Genomic DNA, 15318 nt, shown 5'->3' with positions numbered 1-15318 from the left:
GGAAACTGGGGCAAAAGAAGCAAATTATTAGGTACGGTAAAAGTCTGACCCCCCTGCGGCAAAGGTGTGCTGCCATTGTGAACACAAGAGGGGCCGTGGACAGACCAAAGGGTAACGCCTGAAACTGATAGTTGTTGGTTTGTACTGCAAACCTGAGAAAGTGTTGAGAATTGGCTCGTATAGGGAAATGCAAATAGGCAACCTGGATATCAAACGATGCCATAAAGTCCCCCGGTTCAACAGCTAAAATGACGGACCGAAGGGATTCCGGACCTCATTCAGAGTCGGTCGTTCGTACGTCACCGATGTTCGCTAAACTGCGCATGCGTAAAATTCGCAATGCGCATGCGCAAACTAGCTATTACGATCAGAAATTGCTCTCTTCTTGAACACAGCCAGGTCGTTAGTTTGAGTGACAGGATGAGGCGTTTGTGGGTGGTAACAGGGGAAGGTGCTTGTGAACGGGGGAGTGGAGATCCGAACGCAGGCGTGCCTGACTATGCAAACGGCGTTTTATGGGAGTGCATAATTAACTAAGTAGTGTCATGGCACATGTGACATGGGAGGCTTTTACAATGACTTGATCGTAGTGCTTAATAGATAGTATGGTCAACCTTAAGCTCTACGAGCAGCTCCGATGGTCTCAATTAATCCTTATATGCCCGGAGATGACGTGTAATGCTAACGAGAAGGGGGCGTATTTTTAGTCTTACGGCCGCATCCTCCCCTCGCTCGTCCAGCTAACGATCCCATCTTAACGACGCAACTTGCGAGCGCTTCATTTGCATTCCGGCCCCTTTTACCTTACGACCGTGCGGCCGCAACGACAGACTCTGAATGAGGTCCTCCATGTGGAATTTGTGAATACGGAGGAACTTTTTCAGGTGTTACAAATTGAGGATGGGTTGAAAGGAGCCAGCCGGCCTCTGAACCATGAATAATGACCCCTGAGGCCATGAGTGAGCAAACAGACTCTTCGAGAGCTTCTGCCTCTTCCGGCTGTGTAGGAAGGCAGGTGGAAAACAATCGTAAAGGTGGACGCTGCCGAAATGTGAGAGCATAGCCCAGAAACACGTAGTCTCTGACCCCAGCGTCTGTCGAGGCCCGCGTCCACAGTGATGAAAAGCAAAGAAGCCGGCCTCCCACTCCGAGGTCCCCTGGGAGGAGGCCCGCCCCATCATGCGGCAAGCTTGTCCCCTGGCTTGGCACCCGGACGTCTAGTGGACCAGGGTTACTTACCTCTGTGCTTGGAGCTTTTAGGGGCCGAACCCTTGGAAATGGCTGCCCTCTGGCTTTTCCCTGTGGACGCTGAAGTCCTAGGTCTAGGAATGGCAACTGATGGTAGGAAAGCGGACTTGGAAGCTGCCAGTATGGTCACTATCTTGTCCAATTCTGGACTAAACAGAACATCTCTCGAATAAGGAAGGGCTTCCAAGGCCTTTTGGATTCCGTGTCGGATTTCCAGGAGCGCAACCAGAGTGCTCTTCTGGCTGCTATGGCCGAAGCTAAAACCTTGATTTTGACTTCTGAGATATAAGAGCTGCCTCTCTAAGGACACAAGGTAACCTCTGTGCAAGTCGATGCAAGGGCAGTACGAAGCACAGCACCTGCAATAACATAAATAGATAGTAAGAAATATGTTCTAGCTTCCTATCCGTAGGATCTAGAAGTGATGCCTTATTAGGAATAGGAAGCAGGGATGACCTAATTAGACAAGTAATATGGGCATCTACAGGGGGAGGAGATGCCCACTTAGCCCTATCCGATGCTGGGAGAGGATAAAAGGTAGCAATGCACTTGGACACTTGCAAATGCCTACTAGTGGTGTTTTGGATCTGGGAGATTGCTCTGAGTCCTCCACTAGGAGAATGGACTTTACTGCCCTGACAAGAGCCTCTACATATACTGGGGACATAGCCCATAGACTGTGCAAAAGTCTGCATCCAGGGTGGTGCCAACGTGGGAAGCTGAGGCACAGCGACAGGGGCCACTGGAACTGCCATCCGGTCTACAAACTGTGACATTACCAGTGTTAACTTAGACGCCCAAGCTGATTCCTGACTGTGTTTAATGGGCGAAGTCACCTGTTGCAGGGCCGTAAAGCAGCTGACACAAAGGCCATCATGTTCTGGATCCGGAGGAGAAATGACAGTAACACACTTCTCACATGTGTGCTATACTGTAGCGCCTACCTCCTTGGTAGTCTGATTTCTGGACATCCCGAGAGTCGCAGAAATCCCCACACACCAAAATAAATAAATGAGGCTCAATCAGATTTATACATTTTTTACAAGTGCGCAACATTGGAGCAATCACCTCCCTGGTAGCTCTATTCTTGGAAGACATTATAGGTGATCCAAGAAAATCCCCACACACAAAGGCCTAAGCAGCTAGTGTGCTACCTGAGGTTTTACGCAAAGAGTGTCCAAATGGTAATAAAATATACAAGTATATATTATACATATATAATCGCTGTCCAGGGGAGTCCCCCCAAGGTGACTGAAGCAACAGCAGGGCACACAGACACACAAGGTAGACAGTACAAATATTTCCTTCATGGAGTGGTCTGGGTAAGAGTATAAGTGGGCTAATAATGTTAATAATGCTCAACTAACCAGCTTACTAATAGCAGACTGGAGCTAATTACATAATCGGGCTCTGAGAGCGAGATATGGAGGAGACAGAAGCTAAATGTCTCTCACTGAGCTGTGCTGAGGCGTGTAATGCCTAAAATGGCTCCTCAGTCTCTCAGAGAAGGTGGAGAGAGGGAGGGTTGAACCTGGGAGGCGCTGTCTGCAGTGAGGAAGCACACCCAGAGTTGAGGAAGGGACTAACAGGAGGAGCCCTGCTTCCCCGTCTGGTGTAGAACCCATGCTATTGGCCAGCACCGCTATTAAGCGGTCTCCCATTCCAGTAATTGTACAACCCTGGTGGTCTAGTAGGCGGCGCGGAGACAACAGATGCCCACACAACCAGCGCCAGCGGTGGTCTCCTGCACCGCTGTGACTGCCACGAGTGTGCGGCTCCCTGCTAGCAGGGAGCCGCTCTTCCCTGTGAGCCGCCCGGCTCTCCCCTGCGTCCAGCTACGGCATGTGGCTCCATCCTGTGGAGTCCAAGGCCGAAAGCCACTGGCCCAGTCGCCAGTGCTGCGGTCCTGACGCTGGGTTGGTGGAGCAGCAGTGACACCCTGCACCACTTGCTCAAGAAAGTAAAATAAAGTAATAAAAATAAAATAAATCTCATGAAAAGCTACTAAAAAGCAGCCTCCCCAACAAGGTGCCCGCTCCCTCTCAACTATTTGGTGCCCAGACTCTCCAGGCTATACCTCAGTGTCATCCCTGTGCCCCCTAGTGGAGGAAGAAGACATTTTTACTTTTATCTGAATCCAAATTATTTTTTTCTTGTTCATTACTTAGATTTTTTTCACCGTTATCCTTGTTAGAACTATTGAAAATTCTTCTCTCCTCTGCCTCTTGCTCCATACTCACCGGATCTGTCCTTTGGTGCAGTTAGAAAAATACTGGAGATCCTGGCATACAAAGCGTTATAGAGGTGGAGGAGTTTGAGCTTTTGCAGGTAAATTTGAAAGTGCCCAAGCTCGCACCACACAATTTATCTCCCCAGTGTTCCCATGTTACCCATCGGACTCAGAATAAAGGAGTTAACATAAGTACAAAAATCTCACCGTTTCTAGATTACATTCCCCAATATCAGCCACACTTAGGAAAAAACATGGTTAATTAGGTTTGTCTCTGTAATGATCAAACTAACAGTTCGGGTGACATCTAACTAATCTCAAATCTGTCCAATTATATGTAAATTAATGAGTCATGACCAACATAAACATACCATAAAGACGGTTTTTCCTTGACTTGGCTCCCCAACAAGCAGAAAAGAATGGCCATTTGCTTTGGATGCCGGCCTTTTTTCCACTATCTGGGCACACACATTCATCACTAGCTTCTTTCTGGCAAAAGAATGTCGCTCATGCCATTCCTGAAAGCCCTCCTGTGCACGTTGATCTTCATCTTCTTCAGATGCATTTGACCCTTCCTAAAAGTGAACAGCGGGATAAGTGTACATTTGCAAATCGTGCAAAAGACAATACCACGATGGATGCATACTGTACCTTGATAAAATCCCTCTCAATTGCTTGCCAGATATCTTCTAAAACTCTAGCTCCAAATTCCTCTAATGAAGTCATAAGTGGTTTCCCATCATGCTCACCACCCCACTTGCAGGAGTACCTAATAAATAAAAGCAACCATGTAAGCCAGGAATTCCTCCATATGCCAGCCTTCATACCAAGTGCGAGCGTGAAACGTACCGGGAGCTTCTAGCAGCTGGGTGCTTAGCTACTCTGCTCTTAAGGTCCAATAAATGTTTTCCTGCTTCTTGAGACTCTGCAGCAAAATCTGACTGCCAGTGACTGGGCACAGACCTGAATGACAAAAAGAAATGCTCAGTTTTAAAGAGAAGAGTAGCTAAAAATTATAACAGTAAGAACTGATGCAGCGGACGGCTGGCAACTTTTTGGCACATTCGGCAAGCAAAGTATCTTACGGTAACACAGCACCAGGCAGAGTTATCTGTATCCAATTACAGAGGTATCTTCAAGCTTGATAGTCAACATTATCAACATTTGTTCGGTGGCGCCATGTAGTGAGATCTGCCGTCAGTTCATATACGTTACGGAAATCCAGTTAACAGTCTCTAAATGCTACTTGCGGAGTTCGCTATACGCAGCACTGTTAGAAACCCCTTTATCCTTTTAAGTACATAAACATGATCAAACCTAAAACAAGCATGCAGCTGAACACCTATATTAATATAATATATAACACACACACTGAATAAATGTACAAATGTACAGATGTGTCCTCCTACACCTATCGTTTTTGCACCATACGGCACGAGACGCCAGGCGCGATTCTAGTGCTGTGCACCTTTTCCTTAATTTTGCCTCTTAGTTCACAAATAGGGCCTGTTCAGAGATGGACGCTGTTAGCATCACTGATGCGTCATTGGACATAGCAGTGATGCTAACATATGCTAATGCCGCAGGTGGTGTCTGAGGACAAAAGATGCCTCCTGCTGTCATTGCAGATCCAAGTGCTGCATCGGATCACCGTCACCTGGGACTTTTGCCTTTTTACCCTTTACCCCTATTACTGTAGGTGTAAGTGGACACATCTGTATGCAGGCACTACTCTCTTTGGGAAATGTTACACATTTGCACCTTATGACTTGTGGATCCCTGAAGTAGAAGAAAGCCTTTGGGTGACCTGGGTTACTGATGCCACAATTCTGCAGAAATTGCATGGCTTCCAGCTCTGTGATGGATCGTCCAGCAGGATACGTCTGAATCTGCCAGAGATATTGCACACTGAATCATGTATGCAAAGTAGAAGAAATTCTAATCAAGAATGTAAAGCAGAAGAACAGATAACTGGATGGAACTTTAGATCCTTTCCTATGTAACAAGGGGATAAATATTGCTACAACAGTCTAATGAACAGACCAGGCCATATGAATTGTAATATGTATAAGTAATGCTAAATTGTAGCCGACGTGGTCTTATGTAGAAATGTCTTAAAGTTTATGTCCACATTATCTATTTCTTTTAGCACACAAGCACAAGATAAGTTGCTTCCTTTGGCCGAGAGCACATGTAACAAAGGGTACAACTGATGCAGGCACTACATTGCAATAAATATATAGTACTTATAGGTGGAGAAGGTGAACATCTATGTCCCTTTACCGATGGTCATCTAGAGCCTTAAGTGGCCAAGCAATCAACAGCATTGTATTTAATACGCCGCCTTACTCTTTCCCTTTTGAAGATAACCTGTATGAGCCAGATAGAACAGTCTTCTTACCCACTGATACTCAGGAAGGAGGAGAGGAACAGAGTAAGATTTGGGGACATGGCCGTATCGTTCTCCCAGGATTCCAATAAAGATCTGACTCCGAAGTACTTCAGATAAACACAGAGACAACTGCCTAATGACAGACACAAATAGATGACAGCAGAGAATTAAAGAAAGTGTACGCATTATCATCATGTAATTCTAAAGCTCACTCGCAGTTCCATCTTCCTGAAACCATTCTTTTCCTATCTAACCTGTCTTTCTTTGTCTCCTCTTCAGTAATACCCCACCGCAGATCCACTTCCTCCAATGACAAGAAATGACATGCAGCACGCATGCGGAGCTGTGGCATCACCTGACCAATCAGGATATCTCTTTCTGCGTGCATGTCACGGAATGTTGAAGAAATAAAAACTCGGACACTGCGCCACCTGCAATAAACAAAAATAAGGCCACATGACCCTGACAGCCAATAGCGACATTAGAACATCAAGCCAAGAATAAAACATATTTGGCCTGATTCAGAGCTAACACAATCCACATGCAATGTCAATATTCAAGTATTTGAGAGATTATTTGCAACGGCGTAGTGTTCACTCCAGGTGCAGGGTGCTGATCAGTGAGGAGGGCATATTTACATTTTGAAGGGCAAAATTTTAGATGTGATGTATTGCTACAGCTACTGTATTGATACATCATGTATCGTATCACAAATCTACATGTGCCATAGAGCTGGTGAAAGTTTCAAAGGTGCGAGCGATGATGGCAACAAGGAAGCACCAATTGGCATTACAGCGTGCATGGATGCGTCTCAGTCCTTGCACAGATGTACACAAAGGGAAGGAGTTTGTAGCGCTATTTGCATAAACTTGCAGACAGAACATCGCCAATATACTGCTGCGTGTGCTTTTGCCTGCAACTCAGAATCATTGTGTTATGACTTTTTCTCATCATTAATTAATTTTGTTGAATGTTTGTGCAATGAAAAGACACATAATAATTATTAAAGAAATGGTTACTTGGTTTGGCCACCTGTAATTACCTTTTGGCAAATAAGACTGCAAGCGGAATTCAAAGGACTACTAGGAGAAGTCTAGGACAGCGATGGGCAACAGACCATTCAAGTCTTTGCTTGCAGCCCCAGCTCCTTCCTGCTGTGTTGTTATACAGTACTCGTTTACCGTTTATAATTCTTGCTTAAAAGGCCTGCTGATAAAGATGTGTCCTCATACACTATTGCCGCAGTCGCGGCAAACAGCACTTCTCGGAGTGCCAGGTCACAGGCGACACCTGGCTTGCGCCAAGCGTCTTTCACTTGAATGTGCGTTTTAGTCGCAACACAGTGCATCAAAACAGCTTCACGAGACTGCACCGATTCATTTGATGTGCAACACTTTTATATGTGTGCACGACTAAGTCTGAATCTGTATATGAGGTGTTAATGAGACAGTGGCTTTTTTTTTACACCAAGTTCCGTTGTACAGATTCAGACTCAGATGCACACAGATATAGAAGTGTCGCATATCAAATAAAATTAGGAAAGGACAGAAAAAAAAAAGGATCTGTATATGGCGCACTAACATTTAAAATATAACTTTATTTTAAATCATATCTAAAATGAGTTCAACATATAAAATAGCGAAATGTAAAAGACAGTCAAATAAAGAAATGTCAATTAGTAAGAGATGTGTATTAAAAAAAACACTATATGCCTATGTCAGGTCTTTTTATTTAAATATAAATATTAGTCCTCAACAGTACATACTGGCTAATATAACTGGAAGTAATAGATGTGTTCTTTCAAGAAGTGGAAAGTGATCTTTATGCAAAATGCAACATGAATGTAACAAGTAAAAGAACTTGATCTTTACATAGTGACAGGAAAATTATTGAACAAATGTGCATTTAGACACTGAATATATAGAGGCAATATATGAGCTGAATAGAAATTAAAATACCTGTGTAAACATAGTGGGCTGTATGTACACTGACAAATGAGAATCAATTGATACAACTGATACAATGTTATCTTCCAGAAAATATATTGCATCAGAATTTTGAAAACAATTCTCATAGACTGAGTGCAAAAGAGTCTGTATATATTAATGAAATGAAGAATTAGTCCTAATCCACATATACAGTACCTCCTCACACTAAAACTATTCATGAATTGAGGACTAATATTTATATTTTTAAATAAGAACACCAGACATAGGCATATAGTGTGTTTTTTAATACACATCTCTTACTAATTGACAATTCTATAAATGACTGTCTTTTATATTTCGCTATTTTATATGTTGAACTCATTTTATATAGGATTAAAATAAGAGTTATATTTTAAATCTGAGTGTGCCATATACAGATCCTTTTTTTTCCTCTCCTTTGCTAATTGAATTCAGTTTATCTGATACAACACCCCTATCCCGTATACGAATGTATACGTAAGACATGGGGATATTTAGGGGTCCAATGTGACACCCCCCTGAAGATTACCTATCAAAGTTCTAAGATGAGATGAGACCACTAACCTCTGCTTGGGACTGAAGGTAAGTAGATTACTAGTTGCCACAGGACTTCTCTTAACACTCTCTGGATCTTCTGGAACATTGAATCTTTCATTCACCTTCTCCACATGATCCAAAAGACGAGAGGTGCCCCTCTCCGATACATACCTATAAGTAAAGGAGTACACTTAAATAAAATCTGGCCAGACTTTGTTAAATGATACTGTATGTGCCAACTGTATAACTTACTTCAACACCTGTTCTGTAAAACCGCACAGTGTGACATCATTACACTGCTCAATGGAGTCCTCACTATAAAAGGAACAAAACAGTAAAATGAGCTACAAAAGATTTGTGGCTTGAAACAATAAAAGGTTTAAGTTGTAAGCTGTAGACTAGTAAAAAAAAAAATCAAACCAAAAAAGTTATCACATGATCTCCTTATTACTGCCCTCGATCCCAATGACACCTCAGTGTATTACTTGTGAATACAGGATATATGGTAGCCAAAAAAAGATATTCAGAGTGTGCTTTGTGACCTGCTGCTTTCCGAGATAACATTTGTCTTACAGCAAGTAGGAGAAAATGGGAGTGTCCTCATGCTCAAAACATGGCAGGGAGGATTGGTATTCACATACTACAGTCTGCAGAGACATTTAAACAACAGAACTTGCTACACTGAAGGTACGTAAAAGAAGACCAGGTAGCCATTTTTCATACCATTTCGACCAAAGCACCATGCTGTAGTGCTCAAGAGAAACCAAAAGAATTGAGCAGTGAAACAGGCTAGTCTAGAACTGAGGATGCTTTCTCTGATCTCGGTCTTAGGGGTTGATGTAGCAAACAGTGATAAACAGGATTTTGGTACTTCCTGTTAAATCCATTTCTCCGATTCCACAGGGGACACTGGAGATTCGGACAGTGGGGTATAGACGGTGGTAGAGTAGAGCCTGGCACTTTAAGAATCTAAAGGTGTGACTGGCTCCTCTCCCTCTATGCCCCATCAGCCCAAGTTTTAAGAAACTGAGCCAAAGAGGAGACAGAGAACAGACAGAACGACAGAGAAGAAGACTATAATAAAAAGAAACATGCAGTCCAACACACTGCAGGTATGCAGGCAGTCACACAACTACATCAGACAAAACTGCAGCAGAACTGAAACAGAACAATAACTGGATGCCCGCCCAGTGCTTCTTAACTGCTTACCAGTGTCCCTTGTGGAATCAGAGAAATGGATTTAAAGGTAAATCCTTCATCCACCAGAGGTCACTGGAGCTTCTGACAGTGGGGATATCCCAAAGCTTCCCTCCTGGGAGGGGAGAGTGCTGAACAACCTGCAACACTCTGCGACTAAAACTCGAAGGACAAGCCGCAAAAGTGTCAAACCTGTAGAAACGCACAAAGGTATTTAGAGAAGACATCATAGCTGCTCGACAAAGCTGGGAAGCTGAAGCAGCCGAAGCAACTCTATGTGCCGCCCAAGAAATACCCACAGAGCACGTAGAATGTGTGGAGATGGATACAGGCAGAGGTCAAGCAGAGGCAACATATGCCCGCCGAATGGTCAGACGAATCCACCTGGCCAAAGTCTGTTTTGACGCAGACCAGCCTCTTCGATTAGCATCTTATAGGACAAATCCAATTTACGCAGTCTCCCAGTATGGGCCACATAGACTCGAAATGCCCGTACCACATCCAGGGAGCGAGAACCTCCCAAAGAATCCAACAAAGCCGGAACCACAATCTGCTGAGATCACCTTAGGCAAAAAAGGAGGTCGGGTACTAAGTTATGCTCGATCTTCATGAAAAATTAAGTAAGGTGAACCCCCTTAGGGCTGCCAGCAAAAATGTGGGAGTCCGGGATGAAATCAGGCACCAAAGGGAGAGAGAGGGGGGGCAAATAGTAAGCCGTTACAATGGCAACTCGCACCCCTTCGATCCTAATTGGATCGAGCCTTTTTATGCCTATGACAAGAGACAAATGGGTTGTGCTCACCCTAAACCCCATAGACAGTCACAGAAATGGAGAAGGCAGTTCTTGATCATGACAGGCAAACAGAACAATCTGCAAGACCCTCACTTCAAACTTTGATTTAAATGGCAACAAAGGATAACTAAATATCTACGGTATTAGATTACAAGCTCTTATTAACTGACTATCACTGCTTCCTTTGCTCCCCTGCCACCTTTTCCTGGTTGGACATCGAGGTTGAGGAGCGGATAAGGAATTTAAACTAACATATTGGCTTCCTGCCAGAGGACTAAGGCTCCCAGAAACCCCTATGAATTTGAAAGTATGTGTGTTTCTGGCCCCCTACAAGGAGGCAAGATTTCTACACTATATGCAATGCTATTGCATTTGATCCTGGGGCCCCAGAACAGGTACAAGAGTGAATGGGTAATATACCTTGGCCCTCCCCCTGAAAGGGACTACTGGAGAAAACATTGTCACTATCTCAATTTCTACCTCAATTAAACTCTCTACAAAGCTTGCCATGTTCTTGCAGCAGCCAAGTGTCTGATTGCCAAATCCTGGAAACAGTGAAACTCGCCCAGCACTTCTCCCACCTATATTTGGCACATCGCCCGGAGATGGAAAAAATAAATCATCACCTACATGATAAGGACCGCATATAACCTAAACAGTCCTGACTCCACTGTACTCCCCAATTCAAGCTGGCTCACATCTCCCTTCTAGCAGTTCTAGGCCCTTCCTTTACGCCAGAGACATTCCTTCTGCAAAACACCTTTGTCTACACTCTCCTTCTATTCACTTAGGTGAATACGATGGGGGACCCCATTATTTGGGGGCCCCAGACTTTCCAAGGAATTCCAGCCCTGGACTGACCAGTTTCGGGCTGGTTAACATTATGGCAGGGGGACCTTATGCTGTTATCCTCCTGGCTGTTTCAGCCTAGTGCTGGTTATTGGAAAATAGGGAGAATCCCACATACGTTTTCCCCCTATTTTCCAATACCAGCCCAGGCTCCGAGATCCGGGACTGGTTATTGATTTGCTGGAGGGTTCCCACATAATTATTTTAACCCTTTATTTGCTGTTAAACATAACAAAGCCTGCACAGACCATACTGATCTATGCAGTGCTTTAAAACAGCTGCAGATTGGCGGTAGATTCTAGCGATGGAAAGGGGTATAACAAATAGGATTTTAGACAGAAAAACAGGATTTTGGTACTTACCGTTAAATCCATTTCTCCGATTCCACAGGGGACACTGGAGCTTCATGACAGTGGGGTATAGACGGTGGGTTGAGTTGAGCCTGGCACTTTAAAAATCTACAAGTGTGACTGGCTCCTCCCCCTCTATGCCCCATCAACCCCAGTTTTAAAGAACTGAGCCCGAGAGGAGACGGAGAACAGACTGAAGAACAGAGAAGGAGAACAGGAAAAGAAACATCCAACATACTGACACACTGCAAGAACACAGCAGGCTGCAGTGATAAACAGTCACACAATAAAAACAGACAAAACTGCAACAGAACTGAAGCAGAACAAGCAACTGAGAACAGGCAAGAAGCACTGGGTGGGCGTCCAGTGTCCCCTGTGGAATCGGAGAAATGGATTTAACGGTAAGTACCAAAATCCTGTTTTCTCCTTCATCCACTAGGGGACACTGGAGCTTCATGACAGTGGGGACGTCCCAAAGCTACCCTCCTGGGGGGGAGAGCGCTGAACGCCCTGCAAGACACTACGACCAAAATTTGAAGCAGAAGCCGCAAAAGTGTCAAATCTGTAGAAACGTACAAAAGTATGAACCGAAGACCACGTCGCTGCCCTACAAAGCTGTGAAGCCGAGACACCTCTACGTGCCGCCCAAGAAGTACCCACAGAGCGCGTAGAATGCGCAGAAATGGATACCGGCGGTGGTCGAGCAGAAGCAACATATGCCTGACGAATAGTCAGACGAATCCACCTGGCCAAAGTTTGTTTAGACGCAAGCCAGCCACGCCGATTAGCATCATAAAGGACGAATAGAGCCTCTGATTTACGTAGCCCCTCAGTACGGGACACATAAATGCGAAGTGCCCGAACCACATCCAAGGAGTGAGAATCCCCAGAAGAGTCCGACAACGCTGGCACTACAATCGGCTGATTCAGATGAAAACCCGAGACCACCTTGGGCAAAAAGGAAGGCCGGGTACGAAGTTCCGCCCGATCTTCGTGAAAAATCAAGTAAGGGGAACGGCAGGACAAGGCTCCAAGTTCAGACACACGTCTGCCAGGGCCAATAAAAGGATCATCTTCCAAGTCAAATACTTCAATTCCACCTCCTGCAAAGGCTCAAAGGTGGATGACTGAAGAAAAGATAAAACAAGATTCAGGTCCCAAGGAGCCGTGGGTGGCACAAAGGGGGGCTGAATTCTAAGTACCCCTTGAAAAAAGGTCTGAACCTCCGGAATCAGAGCTAGGCGACGCTGGAAAAAAATAGAAAGAGCAGAAATCTGCACTTTAAGCGATCCCAAGCGTAACCCCGCATCGAGGCCTTTTTGAAGAAAAAGAAGAAGACGTGGTAAATGAAAAGAGGAAGTGGAGGATCCACGACCTTCACACCAGGAGATATAAGCCCTCCAAATGCGATGATAATGCGCTGATGTTACCGGTTTTCTAGCCCTAAGCATGGTAGGAATGACCGACCTAGGAACTCCATGGCTTCTTAGGATGGCGGTCTCAATAGCCACGCCGTTAAACGAAGCCGCCGTAAATCCGGGTACACACATGGACCCTGTTGTAGAAGGTCCGATCGTAGCAGAAGAGGCCAAGGTTCGTCTGCCAGAAGGAATAAAAGATCGGAGTACCAAACCCGACGAGGCCAATCCGGAGCCACTAGGATGACGGTGGACGACTCTCGTTTGATCCGCTTGAGAATCCGAGGGAGGAGCGGAAACGGTGGGAACAGGTACACAAGGCTGTACGGCCAAGGGATCAGTAAAAGCATCCGCTCCCACCGCTGCCGGATCCATGGTCCTGGAGCAGTAAAGGGGTAGTTGATGATTTATCCGAGATGCCATCAGGTCTATCTGTGGCTTCCCCCATCTGCAAACCAGTTGATGAAAGACCTCGGGATGAAGGGACCACTCCCCGGGATGAAGATCCTGACGACTGAGGTAGTCCGCTTCCCAGTTGTCGACCCCCGGAATAAACACTGCGGAAATGACCTCTACGTGTCTTTCTGCCCACAGAAGGATGCGACTGGCTTCTCTCATTGCCATCCGACTGCGGGTTCCCCCTTGGCGATTTATGTATGCCACTGCCGTGGCGTTGTCGGATTGTATCCGAACCGGAAGTCCTCGTAACAGAGGAGCAGCCTGTATCAAAGCTCTGTAGACTGCCCGCAGTTCGAGAACATTGATTGGTAAGAGGGACTCCTGCTGCGACCAAAGCCCCTGGAAGTGATTGTCCAGAACCACCGCTCCCCATCCGCGGAGGCTGTCGTCCGTGGTGACCAAGGTCCAATTCCAAATTCCGAAGCGGCGACCCGCTAACAGATGCTCCGTCCGAAGCCACCAGAGCAAGGATATGCGGGTCCTCCCCGGACCAGCCGATGCATCTGTAGGTGGGACCCGGACCACTGAGACAGAAGATCCAGTTGAAATATTCTGGAGTGAAATCTGCCGAATTGGATGGCCTCGAAGGAAGCCACCATTTTCCCCAGGAGACGGATGCAAAGATGCACAGATACTTTCCTGGGTCTGAGCACTAGACGAACCAGCTCCTGTATGGCTATGGCCTTGTCCCTTGGCAAGAATATACGAAGCAGAACAGTGTCTAGAATCATTCCTAGGAACTGAAGTCTCTGGGACGGCATCAACTGAGACTTCTGGAAGTTCACAATCCATCCATGTTGAATGAGAATCTGATGTGTAAGGGACACTTGGTGTAAAAGGACTTCTGCCGTCGGAGCCTTGATGAGTAAATCGTCTAGGTACGGAACTATCGTCACCCCCCGAGAGCGCAAGTGAGACACCATGACGGCCATCACTTTGGTGAATACCCTGGGAGCTGACGAGAGACCGAATGGCAGGGCCTGAAACTGGAAATGAGCTTCCCTGATGGCAAATCTGAGGAAAGCCTGGTGAGGAACCCAAATTGGGACATGCAGATAGGCGTCCTTGATATCTATCGACACCAGAAACTCTTCTGCCTCTAGTCCCGCAATGACAGAATGGAGAGATTCCATCTTGAACCTGTGAAATGAAAGATACTGGTTCAATGATTTCAGATTCAGAATGGGTCTGACTGACCCATCTGGTTTCGGAACCACAAAAAGGTTTGAGTAAAACCCTTGTTGCCTTTGTGCAGTGGGAACCGCCACAAGGACCTCGGCCAGCAAAAGTTTCTCGATCGCTTGACGCAAAATTAGTTGCTTCAAGGGATCGACGGGCAAACCTGTTGTAAAATAACGCCCAGGAGGAGTGAAAGCGAACTCGATCTTGTACCCTTGAGATACCAGATTTCGAACCCAAGTGTCTGGAGAAGTCCGTCTCCAAACCTCCGAGAAACGCTGGAGGCGTGCCCCCACCTTCGGATTTCCGAGATGGGATGGGAGCCCGTCATGCCACAGGCTTGTCTGCTGGCTTGGGATCTGGACGGCGGCCAATATTTGCTTGACGTCCTCTAGTACGGCCTCCTCGCCCCGCTGAAGACGAACCTCGCGATCGTCCCTGAAATCTTGCCGATGCTCGAAAGGAACGAAAGGAAGGTCCCCTAAACGAGCGACGCGGAGGAGGTGCTGATGAAGGTAGAAAAGTACTCTTACCTCCAGTGGCCAGCGAGATCCATTTGTCCAGCTCTGGACCAAATAAAATATCGCCTGTGAAAGGAAGAGCTTCCACTGCTCTTTTTGACTCCGCATCCGCTTGCCAGGCACGAAGCCAAAGTGCCCGGCGAGCAGAGACCGCCGAAGCAGAAATCCTAGCGCCTAC

The 15318-nt window shown here is 45.9% G+C and overlaps 1 protein-coding gene across 1 annotated transcript in view; it reads right to left on the bottom strand.

The window, feature by feature from the left end:
* LOC148526460 (telomerase protein component 1-like) overlaps positions 1 to 15318 on the bottom strand; it is a 134125-nt gene that overhangs the window by 66060 nt on the left and 52747 nt on the right. The window contains 8 exon segments of the mRNA XM_088469892.1: positions 3850 to 4053; positions 4130 to 4247; positions 4328 to 4441; positions 5240 to 5367; positions 5880 to 6003; positions 6125 to 6301; positions 8402 to 8545; positions 8627 to 8689. Of these exon segments, the coding sequence (XP_088326018.1) occupies positions 3850 to 4053; positions 4130 to 4247; positions 4328 to 4441; positions 5240 to 5367; positions 5880 to 6003; positions 6125 to 6301; positions 8402 to 8545; positions 8627 to 8689 (1072 nt within the window).

This window comes from Taudactylus pleione, unplaced genomic scaffold (genome assembly GCF_031769625.1).
Source record: "Taudactylus pleione unplaced genomic scaffold, aTauple2 ptg000095l, whole genome shotgun sequence".
Lineage (NCBI taxonomy): Eukaryota > Metazoa > Chordata > Amphibia > Anura > Myobatrachidae > Taudactylus > Taudactylus pleione.
This window is presented reverse-complemented; position numbering and strand designations above follow the sequence as displayed.